This window comes from Nycticebus coucang, chromosome 11 (assembly GCF_027406575.1).
Source record: "Nycticebus coucang isolate mNycCou1 chromosome 11, mNycCou1.pri, whole genome shotgun sequence".
Taxonomy (NCBI): Eukaryota; Metazoa; Chordata; class Mammalia; order Primates; family Lorisidae; genus Nycticebus; species Nycticebus coucang.
Genome location: NC_069790.1, coordinates 78,995,526 through 79,011,905, shown reverse-complemented (window position 1 = coordinate 79,011,905; position 16,380 = coordinate 78,995,526). Strand labels below are relative to the sequence as shown.

Below are 16,380 nucleotides of genomic sequence, written 5' to 3'. Positions count from 1 at the left end.
TTGCTAAATGAAAGAAGCCAGTCACACAAAACCCTACATACTGTGTGATCCCATTCATATGAAAATCTACAGAAATACATATAAAGTAGATAAGCGGTTGCTTAGGGTAGGAGGGGGTTATAGCTAAAGGATACAAGGTTTCTTTTTGAGGTGATACAAATGTTCTAAAATTGATTGTGGTGATGATTGCACGTATCTTTAAATCGCCTGTGGCTCAGTGAGTAGGGCGCCGGCCCCAAAGGTGGCGGGTTCAAACCCAGCTCCGGCCAAACTGCAACAAAAAATAAAATAGTTGGGCGTTGTGGCGGGCGCCTGTAGTCCCAGCTGCTCGGGAGGCTGAGGCAAGAAAATCGCGTAAGCCCAAGAGTTAGAGGTTGCTGTGAGCCCTGTGACGCCACGGCACTCTACCCGAGGGCGGTACAGTGAGACTCTGTCTCTACCAAAAAACAAAAAAAAAATCTGACAGAGAATAGTACATTTTAAGTGATTCAATTGTGTGATATGTAAATTACATCAGTGAAAGTTGGCAGATTCCAGGGAAGGCCAAGATTCTCATATGCCAGTTGGCTGATAATAGGAACTATCATGAGAAATTTTTTCAAACTACAGCCTACTACGCATGTCACACAAGGATAGCTAGCAGCTTATACAAGAACACTTGCTTTTGTTGTATATGGTCTTACAAGCACAACTCAAAACTGCAAGGGCCTAATCATAACTCCAAGATTAAAAGTCTACCCAGACACATACCAGTCAGAATTCAGCAGCTCTTATAAAATGCTGCCAGTACCAGTAAGCTTTCTTTCAAAACAATTTGTTTAACCTCTTCTTTCTCCAATAAACCCTAATTTTTCCTTTCTTCTCCAGACATATTAGAGGCTACGCTGGTCCATATGTATTTCCAAAATTACTATCCTACTCTTTGTATATTATTCCCAAATAAAACCTTTTACTCAGAATTTCTTCACTCTGTATTTTTATATTGATATATCCTTTATGTCTTTTTTTCTTATTTTTTTTTCTGACAAAAATGCCATCAGAAAACATATCAATAAAACTTTTTTTTTTTTTTTTAAGAGAGTGAGAGAGCCAGGCAAGGTGGCTCATGCCTGTAATCCTAGCACTCTGGGAGACTGAGCCAGGTAGATGGCCTGAGTTCAGGAGTTTGAAACTAGCCTGAGCAAGAGTGAGACCCCGCCTCTACTAAAAAGAAAAAAAAAAAACAAACTAGCTGGTTTTGGGATTGTAAATGGGGGGGATATGAAAAGACATTGAATTATGATTATTATTATTAATATATATATTTTTTTTTTGTAGAGACAGAGTCTCAGGGCATTGTGGCAGGCACCTGTTGTCCCAGCTACTTGGGAGGATAAGGCAAGATGATCACTTGAGCCCAAGAGTTTGAGGTTGCTATGAGCTATGATACCACAGCACTCTACCCAGGACAAGAGGGTGAAACTCTGTCTCAAACAAAAAAAAAAAAAAAAAAAAAAAAAATGAGAGAGAATGGGAAAAGAGGAGGTAGATTAAATTATTTAGAGAAATTTTTATTTTTAAAAAGGAGTAACTTCTTTCCTTGAAATAATAGGAAAATCACAGAAACTATCACAGGTGAAGTTCTAAGGGGGGGAAATAAAACAAGAGACATGCCAAGTTGAGGAGGTCATGGCTAGTGGGTTTGGTCTAAAGCACAGGCTAAGGTCAGCCATAGAGAATGAAGGGCCACAAAGGTAGAATTTTGAGTTATTACCATGAGCTTCAGGTCTCTATGTTAAGTGCATTGTATAAATGTTTAATTGAGATAATTTACTTTTTCTCTGCAATACCTGAGCAGCTTAACAGTAGATACAGGGAGCAACTAAGATCCTGTTAGTAAGAGCTTTGAAAGGAAGGTGAATTAGAAGAATCAGCATGCTCATAGGAATACCTTGAAATGGAGGGCCAGGATAAAGGAGAACGTAGACCTGGTGGGCTGACGGAGGATGCCAGTTAGCAGAGATCTTTAAAGTTAAAGAACAAGTTCTTTTCGTGGAATCTATCATCCTTATGGGTATGCAAAGCCCAATGTGATTTGGTCCATCTGTTTTCTCTGATGTCACCTTGTCCTACTCTCTGTGACTTCCTTGCTGTGCTTTTCTTTTTTGACAAACAGCCAGGTATGACCCCTGTTCAGGACCTTTTCACTTGCTGTTCTGTCCTCATAGAAGGCTCTTCCTCTGAAAATCCACATAACTTGCTCCCTTTTTTCCTTTAGGTCACCTCAGTAAAACTTCTTTTGCCTCATCCTATCTAAAATAGGTTGTCAAAAAGTTTAGGCTTAAACATATTCTCTGTCTTCCTTTCTTTATTTTTCTCTTAGCACTTATCATATTCCATATTTAACTTATTTCCACATTCTTATTTATGTTTTATATAAATCTTGCTTGTTAGCATGTATCTTGCTTGTTAGCATGTATGCTTGAAGAAAACAGGGAATTTTGTTAATGAGTTGAGTACCATATTTTTTCACTAGAAACTACTTGACAAGTTGTAGAGACTTAATATTTAAGGGAAGAAAAGAGGAAAAAGTGGGACATATGGGAAGCTGTCTTTAATCTTGGAGACCTTAAGTGGTGGAACAGTTCAAAACAATGATGCCAGTTTGGAAGCTCCATCATAAAGGTAAAAGAAAAGGTCACTGTAAATGCAGCTATGTAATACAGGATGGGACTCAGAAGAGTTACCTGTTTTGACACTGTAGTCACCAAGGAGATTTGGAGAATAAGAAGAGTGTTAGTACTTATAATTCAGAGCCAAAATTTCTGCAGAAGAGGGAAGAGGCTTGTTAAGGTCAATAGATGACATGAGCAAAAATAGAGAAGACATTTAAATAGATGTCACAGAATTCTAGAGGATTGCCTCTGACAGATTTGATACTAAGTTCTTCCATGCCCCCATTGTGGTCTTTTTATCTTCTTCTTTTATATAATTTGTTATAATTAACACATTACCTGCTTATTTCTTCACTAGACTGTAAAGCACTCTTAATCGGTATCTTCCTAGCACTTAACAAAGTGGTGCATAGTATTCTTAGGAAATATGTGTTGACTGAAATTCTTACTGAATGAGAAAGCATTAGGAGATAACTATGGAATTACGATGTATGTGCCAAGAGCATTCTGACCTCTAGATCTTGTCAGTTGACTAGAAGGGTGAGAAAAAGAGAAAAGCAGGTTTCAGATACATGAAAGAGTAAGTCACCTATTTTTAAGGTTAACTTTAAGACGAAGGGGAATTTGTTCTTTAAGAAAAAAAAAAGGCAGTGGAAGGGCTGGCAGGGGATTGTAAATGGGGGGGATATGAAAAGACATTGAATTATTATTTTTATTATTATTTTTTTTGTAGCGACAGAGTCTCACTGTACCGCCCTCGGGTAGAGTGCTGTGGCGTCACACGGCTCACAGCAACCTCTAACTCTTGGGCTTACGCGATTCTCTTGCCTCAGCCTCCCGAGTAGCTGGGACTACAGGCGCCCGCCACAACGCCCGGCTATTTTTTGTTGTTGTTGCAGTTTGGCCGGCGCTGGGTTTGAACCCACCACCCTCGGCATATGGGGCCGGCGCCCTGCTCACTGAGCCACACGCGCTGCCCGACATTGAATTATTTACAGGAGTAAGAAATTAGATGGAAAAAGTGGTTAGAGCCATTTGATAGTAATTGTCAAAGGAAAAAATGTAAGATCCAGTAGTTTAATTGATAAATGAAAACCAAAGGTTAAGAAAAAAAGAAGCATTTAGCAAGTTAAGTTTTATTTTGTGAAGAAAATTGTAAAACAAATTAGCTTAGAACTCCAATCAAGATCATCTGTGTGATTGTGGGACTTTCACAAAAAATACTTTTTGTCATCATTGTTGGGCAGACAAGGGAGAACTGGTATAAATTCAAATCTGTACACTTTCCTCTCATACAGTGAACTTTATAGGAGGTGGCAGCTGTAGGTGGAAAAGACCAAGCTAATGGAACAGGTTTCTGCAGGCTGGTCTCTCTTGTGCATGCTTTGATACTCTACAAAAGGGATTTCCCAAATAAGGGCATAGCGTCCATTAGCATTAATAAGATTTTACCGAGTTACTCCTTCAGTTTCAGGAGACAGATAACGCAGTAGGTATTTTGCATGTTATACTATATATATAGCTAGAACTTAGGTGTAAATTGAAATAGTTATGTAATCCTGCCTGTTTCATTATGAAATGTATTTGTAAATATATTTATACATTTTGATTTTTTCCTTTTTATTAATGTGTAATTACATTTTTTATGGGATACGTTTTTATAAAGGTATCTACAGACTGATACAAAAGCATGTAGTTTTGTATAATTTGAGTTAGTTTTTAAAATCTTTTGTTTCCACAGTCCAGAAAAAGCTTTGAAAGACTCGCTACAACCCTATGAAGCTGCTTACCTATCAAAATCCTTGTCACGACTCTTTGATCCTATCAACTTGGTTTTTCCCCCTGGTGGTCGTAATCCTCCTTCCTCTGATGAACTCGATGGTATCATTAAAACTATAGCAAGGTATGTATTTTTTTATATAATGTTATGCCATGAGATAATTGCTACATTTGTTAGTAGAGTATAGTAGCAATACATTTTTTTTTTTTTTTTTTGCGCATTTTTGGCAGGGGCTGGGCTTGAACCCACCACCCCTGGTATATGGGGCCAGCACCCTACTCCTTGGGCCATAGGTACCACCCAGTAGCAGTACATTTTTAATTTAGCTCAAATTATTCGAGTAATTAGGCCTGCAATTAAATTGTTTGGCAGTGAATGACTACATATATAGTAAGTACTTCAGATTCCAATTAATAAATCATTTAAATATAGTCTAAAAATAGTTTATTATGATTATGTCTTGGCAGGGATACAAAGTAAACCTAGCTTTTTATACCATAGTACATTCTTAATATTACACAGGAAAGTAAGTATAAAAACTAATTTTATAATTTTAAAAACTAAACCACAGAGGTTAATGGCTTTTATCTTAAACCCAGAAAGTGTTTCTCGGCAGAAATAGGATTATAATCTTGATTAGCCCTCTTGTGTCTGCTATTTTAAGCTCTCTAAGTGAATGTGACAGCCTTTAAGACTCTAAAAAGGGAAGGTATCCTAGCAGAGGTGCCACCTGAATGCTTGCAGACAGTATAATTATACTGTTGCCTTTAGACGGTTACACTTAGAAGTTATCCAGATTAATTTGCAGTTGAAATTATCTTAGTTCCTGTCGTAGCTAACAAGTTGTCATAATAGTGGGTCTGTACATTTGAGGTGGGAGTAAAAATAGCAGGGCAATACATGTGTATTAGCCCAAAGTCTAACTTCTTTTAGATTACAGATTTGAAGATGGTGAATCTGAGCCATGGAAGAATAAGACTAACAAAGCTACAAGTATAATATGCATAAGCGTATTTTCACCTGCAAACATACCTATAAAGGTCTCAATTGGGTGGCATCTTCGTCCTAAATCTCTTCACTGGTACCTTGGTGTTCCAGGATCTGGACTCTAGATGTTTTACCTGAATATCTGTGTTACCTATTTAGTGTGATAGTGATAAAAACCATCCTAGATTCAACTAGATCTCTTTGACCTTTTTTGTAAACATTAAAGAGGCAACTCCTTTCCTCTACGCAACTTGACAGTGCTATAATCAAATATGATCTGGAGCTTGAAGAAACATATGCCAGGGTTTAATAGAATTTAAAAGTGAACATTAATAAAATTATGTCTCAATACTATATGAAAGGCTATTTTTGTCACACATAGAATGCCCTACTGTTGCTTCAAATACCTTTAATATCTTTGAAAAGAGAATCTGTAAGTGCTAAGATTAATTCTGTTAGTTTAAAGATAATAATTACTTTACTTGCTTTCTACCTGTTTATGGATTTTCTTTTTCTTTTCTTTGTGTGTGTGTGGGGGTATGTGACAGTTTCAAATCTGTCACCCTGAGTTGAATGCTACGGTGTCAGCGTACCTCACAGCAATCTCATACTCTTGGGTTTAAAAGATCCTTTTGCCTCGGCCTCCCAAGTAGCTGGGACTGTAGGCACCTGCCACAAGACCAAACTAATTTTTCTATTTTTATTAGAGAAGGGATCTCATTCCTACTCAGGCTCAAACTCTTGAACTCAAGCAATCCTCTTGCCTCCAGCTCCTAGAGTACTAGGACTATGGGCGTGAGCCACCGTGTCCAGCCCTGTATATGGATTTTCATACAATTTTTAACCTCTAGTATTCTTTCCATGGTCTTTGTAAAATACTGGGGGTTTTTTGTTTTGTTTTGTTTTGGTTTTTTTGTATGGACAGTCTCATTGTATCGCCCTCGGTGCAGTGCCATGGCGTCACAGCTCACAGAAACCTCCAACTCCTGGGCCCAGGCAATTCTCTTGCCTCAGCGTCCCAAGTAGCTAGGACTACAGGCGCCCACCATAACACCCAGTTATTTTTTTTCTTGCAGTTTGGCCAGGGCCGGGTTTGAACCTGCCACCCTCAGTATATGGGGCCAGCACCCTACACACTCAGCTACAGGTGCTGACCAAAATACTGAGGTTTTTTGTTGTTGTTGGCAGTCATATCAAATGCCCCAATTATCAAATACAAAGTTGAAAATAGCATGACAAAAAAACTTGAAGAATCCAAATTAAAAAAATTTCTAATTATAGTCCTCTTAGGCTTTTGATGTATTTATTATTAAAAGCTACCCTATATAAAATGGCATGAATTCGCATAATTTCTAAAGAAACTGAATATGTATCATATGTAATTTATATTTTTAGCCTATGTTCTTTCAAGGTCATCATTTCCATTCAAGAGCTGTCATTTCCTTGCAGATGTCTATGAAATGCAAAGCCTCTAATTGTACTTATCAGTATTAGCAAGAGTCCTACTTTAAAAATCTGTACACAATTTACTGTGTTAATCACAGACTGAACCCACACTTGCCATGCTTTTATTAATGAGAAACTGGTCATTAACAAAACCATCTCAAAGCACTTTTTTCTAGTGCTGAATTTAAAGGGGGAAAGAAACAATGCAACCAATTCTTGGAAGCAATCAGAGAAATCTATAAAAAGAATCACTACATTGCTTATTGGATTTAGATTTATATGTGGCTCTTTACTTTGTTGATGAAATATGTTGGTAATAATTACAATCTGTTTTTGTTTTCTCCAGTGAACTAAATGTAGCAGCTGTTGACGCAAACCTCACATTAGCTGTGTCAAAAAATGTGGCAAAGACCATCCAGTTATATGGTGTAAAATCAGAGCAGCTTGTAAGTAGTATCCTTTCTCTATAAACTTTAATGATTTTGTTTAAAATTACTAATTATATAATACTTGACTAACCATAAATATAGGTTATTAATTTATTTCCATTTTTACTATAGTGAGAGTTTATACATTCTGATGAATTTAAAACAGAAAAAAAAATTATTTTCTGTTAATAAAAAAAATGGCCCTCCTAGTCCCAGCTGCTTGGGAGCTGAGGCAAGAGAATCGCGTAAGCCCAAGAGTTAGAGGTTGCTGTGAGCTGTGTGACCTCATGGCACTCTACCTGAGGGCAGCACAGTGAGACTCTGTCTCTACAAAAAAAAAAAAAGGCCCTCCTACCCATTATTCTTACAGTTTCACAGGCAGAAAGGTTTTGTAAAGTTATTTTTTAGTGCATGTACCAGTTTATGGGCTAATGATATGTTTTTAAATATGTAAAATTTTAATAATTTATATAAATTATAAAATTGTAATTATCATATTTCCCCTCTCATATGACCACTTGCTCCAGATTTGTTTTTTGAGGCTGGGTTATAGCTATAAAAATCTATTAGGCATTTACAGTGAATGGGGGATTATGCCAAGCCACTTGCATGTATTATCTCATTTATTTCACAACAATCCCTGTGAAATGGAAGTTTTGCTGTCTACCACTATAAGATGTAGAAACTGCAGCTTTCTAAATTTAGGGTAATAGCATAACCAATATAGACTGCTAAAAGCAGAATGCCAGCCGCTGTCGGGGTGTTCAGTCTGTGGCTTGCAGGCTGCATGAGGATCATGTGAGGATTTTTTTTGCTTATCTGTGGTGACAGATACTGTGAAAACGATACATGGAACTTTTCTTTTTCTCATCAGTTTGTTAGGGTCTGTGCATTTAATGTGTGGCCCAAGACAAACAAACTCTTCTTCTAATGTGGTACAGAGAAACCAAAAAATTGAAGATCCCTGTTGTGAGACCAAGCTTTAAAATTCTTATGTTTCTGACAAACGTAGCATCTTTTTTTTAATCTAAGAAATTTTATTTATGAAACTGTGCTATACATATTGTTTTGTGATTTGCTTATTCATTTCAAAATATCACATAAAATGGGCGGCACCTGTGGCTCAAAGAGGAGAGTGCCGGCCCCATATGCCAGAGGAGGTGGGTTCAAACCCATCCCGGCCAAAAACTGCAAAAAAAAAAAAAAAAAACAATAAAATATCACATAAAGATCTATACTATTTTGATACATGGATAGTGTATTCTCTTTGTATCATAGTTTATTTAACTTCTATGCTCTTTTTTTTTTTTTTTTTGAGACAGAGTCTCACTATATCACCCTCAGTAGAGTGCTGTGGCATCACAGCTCACAGCAACCTCAAACTCTTGGGCTTAAATGATTCTTTTGCCTCAGTCTCCCAAGTAGCTGGGACTACGAGGTGCCCACCACAACACCTGGCTATATTTTTGTTGCAGTTGTCGTTGTTTAGCTGGCCTGGGCGGGGTTCAAATGTGCCAGCCTGGGTGTATGTGGCCCGCCCCCTACTCATTGAGCAATGGGTGCCACCTAACTTCTATGCTCTTAATACTTAGTCAGATGATTTAGTAATTTGATTTTGAGATAACAGGAATTTAGCATTGTGGCCTCAAATATGTAATTTACTGTGTGTCATGTAAATATCAGCTTCCCAGTTGCTCTAATAAAAATGAGATTAGTGTCTGCTAGATTTTCTTTATTTAAAAATTTGTATTCATTTGTCTTGACAGCATTTGTGAAATTGTAATTAATTTAGTAGGTAGAATTTTAGGTTGCAAATACATACCTATAGGTATACATATCATATATTTTATGATTGAATTGAACAAATTATTTAATGGTGATGTGTTGGTGTGTCTGTATAGTCTGAAATGTGACCTTTAGAAGAAAATGTAACTCGACCTTAACAATTGAAAGTTTGAATCAATATTTCCCTTTCTTCTATGTGTTAAAAGGAAATTAAAATATCAATATAAAAGGGAACAAATTGTGGTACCTCTATAATTTATAATGTAATTTTTGTGATATTAAAATTATAGGCAAGTATAGAAACACTTCCTTTGAAAAGTGAAGGACGTTTTCCAAAAATAAATATTATCTGATGGTTTCAAGGAATGGTATCTACAATTGTAGTGTAAATGTCAAATGTTATGAACTGTGAGAAAGTAGATTGGCATTTAATTAGGTTGCAGACCATTTGACATAATAATAGGAGTGACATTTAAGGGAGGTTTCAACTTCAATGCCAGTGAATAGCTATGTGTAAGGTCAATAGTTCTGGACCCTAGGGTTTTATTTTAAGGCTTTGTAAATATATACTTTATTCTTGGTATAATTTTGTAAGTAAGTTGGAGATTTAACATTCCTGCGGTGGAAGAAAGGCTACATGTGTTATATTTGAGTGATAAATTAGAGACACATTAGTTTAATACAAACATATATTAATACCTTTGAGTTACCTACTCTCTTGATCCTTTATACATCCTTCCACTCTTTCCTACCTCTCTTCTGATGATGTACTATTTTAGGGCCAATTTCATCCTTTCTTTCAGATAGCTGTTTTATTTGGTCCCTGGACTTGTAAGAGCTTGATTTTCTGGAGGCTGTGCTAGGTCAATAGTCATCTACCACTGTCAGCCTTATCTAAGTGTCAGAAGGTTCTACTGAAGACCCCGATGGCAAATAATTGTTATTCTCATTAGGAAATATTTTCAGGAGACAGTAAATTCCAAGTTGTCAATTAAAGTATGTCAAAGACTGTATCACTATCTGTTGCCACAAGAATGCTTATAACAGGCAACCACAAACCCCGAGTGGCATATAATAAGCATTTATTGCTCATGCTTCTCAGGTCACATGAGGTGCTAGCCAGGTGGTTTTGCTGAGCTTACCTGTGTTTGCTCACAGGACTGGGTAACTGCTGATTTAGGCTGGCCTTCACCACAGTTAAGATCCTGCTCTGTTCTGCAGGTCTCTAATGCTGCAACAGGCTACCCTGGGGTGAGCTCACAGTGAAGGCAGAGGTACAGGAAAGAGAGTATCTCTATACATTAGGCTTAGCAAAATGTATAAATTATACAGCACACAGTGCAAAATTATACAGCAAAGAAGATAAAAGCATAAGTGGGTGAAGGATTGGAACTTTTTATGCCATCTATTACAAAGCCAAATTGAGAACATGGCAACAACAAAAAAGGAGAGCTCATGAACTTTTCTTTCTTTCTTTCTTCTTTTTGTTAAGAGACAGGGGTCTTGCTGTGTTGCCCATGCTGGAATACAGTGGCTATTCACACCATTCACATACTATACCACCCAATTCCTGGGCACAAGCAGTCTTCCTCCTGCCTTAGCTACCCAAGTAGCTGGGATTACAGGCACATGCTCAGAAGATTTTTCTTTTCATTCCAAAGGTGTAATCTCCCTGCTTGAGTCCAAACAGCATGTATTTGTTAAATTTTTATGCCATCCGACTATCAATTTCATAGCCAAAGAAGAAAGAAATTCATTGCTATGGGTAATTTACTTGATCTTAATTAATGTTAATATTACTGTAAAAAATCATAAGCCTTTTTGTGTATGACTTTGCTTATTAAATGAGGTTCATATACGATGTCAACCCCTTTCTCTAATCTTTAGTGTCCTAATCCTGTTTTTATTAGCACAGGCATATAATATTCATATGTTTCACTCTTTTTTTCCTTGTTTTTCTTGTTTAAAATATATATTTTATTTATTTTTCCTTTTAGTCCAGGATATGGAGTTTCTTTAGTCTCTAAAGAAGTCTCTGAGCAGATGGTATTCTCCACATGCACCCCAGGAAATACGAGTATTAGTTAGAAACTTGAAAAGAAATTGGCAAGTGGATTTGGCCCCATAATTTTTTATTGCTGTGTTAGCACTTCAGTACCATCAAGAAGATTTTAAAACTATGTTATTCATTTTTTCCAGGAGTTCTCATTGAGAGGATTAGTCTGAATTACTAAGTCAATTTTCTTTTTTTTACTGGAATTGGAAGTTCTAACACTATAGACTTTTCATATATTTTCAAGCATATTAGTGGCCAAATAGAGCTTCTAATCCTGGTCTGTTCCAAAGTGAGGAATATAATTTAATTCCGTAGGTATGCTTCAAATTTGTGCTATTTGGAAGTACATTTTGGGGAAAGAAAGTTGTCAGCATTTAGTCTAAGTTAGTCTGTGGTTCACTTAGAGCAGCTCCCCTATCATACATATACAAGCACAGCAGTAAAGCTATAACCAGCCTCATAAGTAAGATCTAAAGAAAACTTGCATTTGCTGCTCAAGCCTGCTGTAGGTATCAAGCTGGTGTTACATGAGGTGAGATTGCCTTGCCAGAACATGCTCAGGAATTGGAGCTGCAGTATCCCACTATGACACTAGGAATCCAAACTGGAGAGCCATGGTAGTAAAGATGGGGAGAGAGACGCTTTAAAGGGGCAACTATAAACCCCTGGACACCAGGGACATAAAGGAAGAGAGCAAGAAAACAGACAAACATGTCTTAAAAATTGGGGTACAAACTAAAATGCAGACCATGCGAGCATAAAAAAGGCTCACTTGCATCTTAGAAGCTATTGATTGTTTTTTATTATCCTTTTATTGTCACATAGCACACTTTTGGGCACCTAACTTTTATTCAACTCACTACTGTGAAGTTGTGCTGGTTTAGAGTATTTTCTGAGACACATCTAAAAACAAAAATAGTGACATGGAAAGCATCTCTTTGTGATGACAATCAAGAAAATATTCTTTGTCTTTCTCTTTAATGCTTAGGGTAGGAATTGTTAATCTAACAATATGAATGAGTTTCAGGAGATCTGTGAGCCCCAGGAAGTTATAAAATGTTATATATGAATTTTTTGTGAGAAAATGCTCTAGCAGATTTAAAAGAGATCTGTGACTCCTCCCCAAATATCTAACAGATATCTGGAAAATCTCCCAAATATTTGGAAATTAAACAAAAAACATTTAAATGACTTATCAGCCAAAGAGGGAAATTAAAAAAAAATACTTTAAAATAAATAAAAACAAAAATACAACATATTAGTGTTTGTAGGATGCAGCTAACTCAGAGAAGTTCAGATCATATTTGTAAACATGCAAAGTTTTCCAGTTTCTTTGTTTTACAAGTAACATTCTGATGCATAAACTTTTCTGTATTATTTTCTAACAGAAGAGTATGTAAGAGTTCAGCAATGTTAGGGCTCTTGGGATATATTACCTCTTAGTATCTCTTGACCTAGAGAACATTACATGAGCCATAGACTGTACCTCACTTCATTAAACCATATATCAAAAAAACCGATATGATATGCTAGATCAGAGATGACTAACAGATTTTATCTCCTGGGTCAAGTGTTAGAGATACGTAATCACTGCCTGGAGTGCTATGTTGAAAGACCAAACAGGGCTGCAATTGATTATTGACTTCTTGTATGTGCAAAGCAGAGGGAGAAACAATCTGAGAGCTAGCTGTTTGCCCTGTATATTTGTTAATGAAATAATAACAGTAGTAATAATACTTTGCCTTTTTTGTATGTACATTTTATATTTTGCTATAAGCCCCCAAATTGGCTAGAAAGCATATTTTAGGGCAAAAGCTTTTGTGTTAATATAAATTCCACAAGGAGGGAGGGGGCGGGGCCTTGGTGTGTGCCACACCTTCTGGGGGCAAGACATGACTGCAAGAGGGACTTTACCTACCAAATGCAATCAGTGTAACCTGGCTTATTGTACCCTCAATGAATCCCCAACAATAAAAAATAAATAAATAAATAAATAAAATAAAATAAATAAAAATCATTTAGTAATTGTAATACAAACATTCTTACTTTCAGAAAAATAAGTGCAGGTAGAAGTATAATAAAAGGTTAATCAGAATTTATTTTTAAGTTTATATTAAAAATAATTGATTTGAGTATAAAAACATTTATTCACTTTTAATCTGGGAAACATTGTAGATCAGTATGCATTTCACATTGTTTTGCTTCTCTAAGCCTATGAAATTATAATATAGACTTTTTTCTCATTTATTTTGTATTTGCTTATCAAGAAATAGAATAATTATGAATAAATCCACTTAAAAAGGCACCTGTGGCTCAGCGAGTAGGGCACCAGCCCCATATACCGGAGGTGGCAGGTTCAAAACTGCAAAAAAAAAAAAAAAAAAAAAAGGCATTATCCTATCATCTTGACATTTCCTTACCTGTAATGGAAATTATAGATAAATGGACCACTAATTATTTTCATAATATCTGAAAAGTAACTTACTCTTTTGTAATTCATAACTACTCCACAATGTATTTTCTTGTTTTTGTTCTTTTGAGACATTTTTCTGAGTCATCAACTTTACAACTCTCCATGAGTAATTTTCAGATTTTCTGAATAGAAATTTAATGCTCATCAGATTTGTCCCCTGAATTACCAGTTTTATCAGGCGTGGTGATAATTGTGATCTCAGTCATTTCATCTGCAAATTAACAATTACATGAACACATTCTTCATGTGTTTATTTAACTATTTAATTGTTTCAGGGCAGGGATTCAGTCTCAGTAGTTCCTCGCACCTTGGGTTTATGTGCTGTTCCTAGTGAGCAGATGTACAGAATTAGAATTTCTGGAAAATATTTTGTTCACGTAGTTAAATTCAAAAATGAATAATATATATCTTGTCATTTTCTCATTATAACCATTTTAATTATTATTTAAGGATTTGTTTAGCATTTGGATTCCCCTTCAATTCTGTGTATATGTGTGTGTGGACAGGATTTTTAGAACCCAAATGCAACTCCTTTGGTTTCTGTTTTCTTTTTTTTTTTTCCGCTGGATCATATAGTAATTTTATTTTGAATTATTTGAGGAGTTGTCATACTGTTTTCCATAGTAGCTGTATCATTTTACATTCCCACCAAACAGTATACAAGGGCTCCAATTTCTCCATCTTCTCTTCAGCACTTTTTATTGACTAACCTTTTAAATTGTTTTTTGTTTGTTTTGTTTTTTTTTTTAGGGCTTTTTTCCCCCCTCTGGAATCTAGTATATCCTTCCAGACCATACTAGAGTAGTGTGACATGATTCACCAGTATGTATATTTCTTATATTTTAAAACGCTGACTCTCTTCTCACTCACTTTTCTATTCCCCAAGTTCCTAATAATTTCTAGCCAAAGGTATATTTTTTGCATATTGATACAGTTTTATTCATCTCAAACAAGACAGGCTTTGAAAAAGCCACCATATGCAATGAACATCTTCTACTTTAAGATGCCTGTGGCTCAAGCCGCTAAGGCACCAGCCATATACACCTGAGCTCGTGGGTTCAAATTTCAGCCCAGCCCAACAAACAACAATGATGGCTGTAACCAAAAAATAGCTGGGCGTTGTGGTGGGCGCCTGTAGCCCCAGCTACTTGGGAGGCTGAGGCAGGAGAATCACGTGAGCCCAGGAGTTGGAGGTTGCTGTGAGCTGTGATGTCACAGCACTCTACCCCAGGGTGACAGCTTGAGGCTCTGTTTCAAAAAAAAAAAAGCCTTTCTTAAAAAATAAAGAGATACCTTTTGAACATGTATGGGAATTTAGTGATAAATTGATTTTGAGGTATTTGAATACAGAAAATGGCTTGAGATAATAAAAGTTTAAGTGACTCAAGATGACTGGAGGATTATGAAGTAGTTAGAGGGTACCTACTCTATGCAAGATGCTTTATTTCCAAACCCAACTGGAGCGAAACCTACTGCATAACTCCTGACAGCTTCACTGGCGTTTGGTTCTTATTCCTAAACACTGATCTGTGCCTTGCGTCCCTAAGCAGCATAGGACAAAAGGTTGGAGGAACAGGTAGTAGGGAAAAGGACCCAAGCAAAGGATAAGTGAGTAGAAAATAAGACAAAATTGTCTGGAGATAAAAATTTTAGTTTATACAGCATCCTTTGGTATAAACTATATTGTTAGTTCCTTGTTAACAGATGAAGAAATTGAAGACACAAGTCACTCATCTAGCAAGTGGTAGAGACAGGTCTTCTCAGACTCCTAAATCTAGTGTGCAGTCTACTGTAGACATTCTGTTAACAATAGAAGAATGGATAAAACAAACTCTTACAAATTAATATAATAGAATACCAGTAGCAATAAAAATGAGCAAATGTGAATACTAAAAACATGTTGCTAAGTGAAAGAGGCTTTACATGCACATTAAAAAACTTTATGTGAGGGCAGTGCCTATGGCTCAGTGAGTAGGGCACCGGTCCCATATACCGAGGGTGGAGGGTTCAAATTCAGCCCCGACTGCAACAAAAAAATAGCCGGATGTTGTGGCGGGCGCCTGTGGTCCCAGCTGCTCGGGAGGCTGAGGCAAGAGAATCACGTAAGCCCAAGAGCTGGAGGTTGCTGTGAGCCGTGTGACACCACGGCACTCTACCTAGGGCAGTAAAGTTAGACTCCATCTCTACAAAAAAAAAAAAAACTTCATGTGAGGTTATAGAATAAGCAAAAATAATCAGTGGAGTTGAAGTCAGTTGGAACAAGTATACCAATGTCTGCAACTTATTTTGAAATGCGTAAAAACAAAATGAAAAGAGGAATAAATAGATTTGTGATCTAAGGTATCATAGTGGAGTCTAGCTTATCAGTATATAGGTATTTATAGTAGAATTTTTCTTAACCCTTCTACAGAATGGAAAGTGTTCACAATCAAAATGTTAGAAAAAGTAAATTATGTTATTACTTTTAGTGTTTAAGAAAGTGCATGTGTGAAAAAATTTTTTTCACTTTTCAAGAAGAAAAATACAGTGGCAGCAAGGTCTGTCTATGAAACAATGTCTGTGGAGCTCTTTAAAAATGTCTTTCCATGTTGGCTGTGAATGTGGCCCCACCTAAAGCCAAGCATAGTTTATATTTTAACTTCCGTTCCATCCTTGTGTGTCCCTGGTTCCTGTTTAATTCATTGTCATTAACAAAGCACTGGGACTTGAAAACTTTTAAATAATAAAACATAGTGTACTAGTTTTGTTTCATTTTTGACAAGGTTCCTAGA

General features: G+C 36.4%; 1 protein-coding gene across 1 annotated transcript in view; it reads left to right on the top strand.

Moving 5' to 3' along the window:
- The window catches only part of COG5 (component of oligomeric golgi complex 5), a 332,964-nt gene that overhangs the window by 244,270 nt on the left and 72,314 nt on the right, over nt 1–16,380 (top strand). The window contains exons 13-14 of the mRNA XM_053554011.1: nt 4,396–4,557; nt 7,214–7,313. Of these exons, the coding sequence (XP_053409986.1) occupies nt 4,396–4,557; nt 7,214–7,313 (262 nt within the window). The remainder of the gene's footprint in view (nt 1–4,395; nt 4,558–7,213; nt 7,314–16,380) is intronic.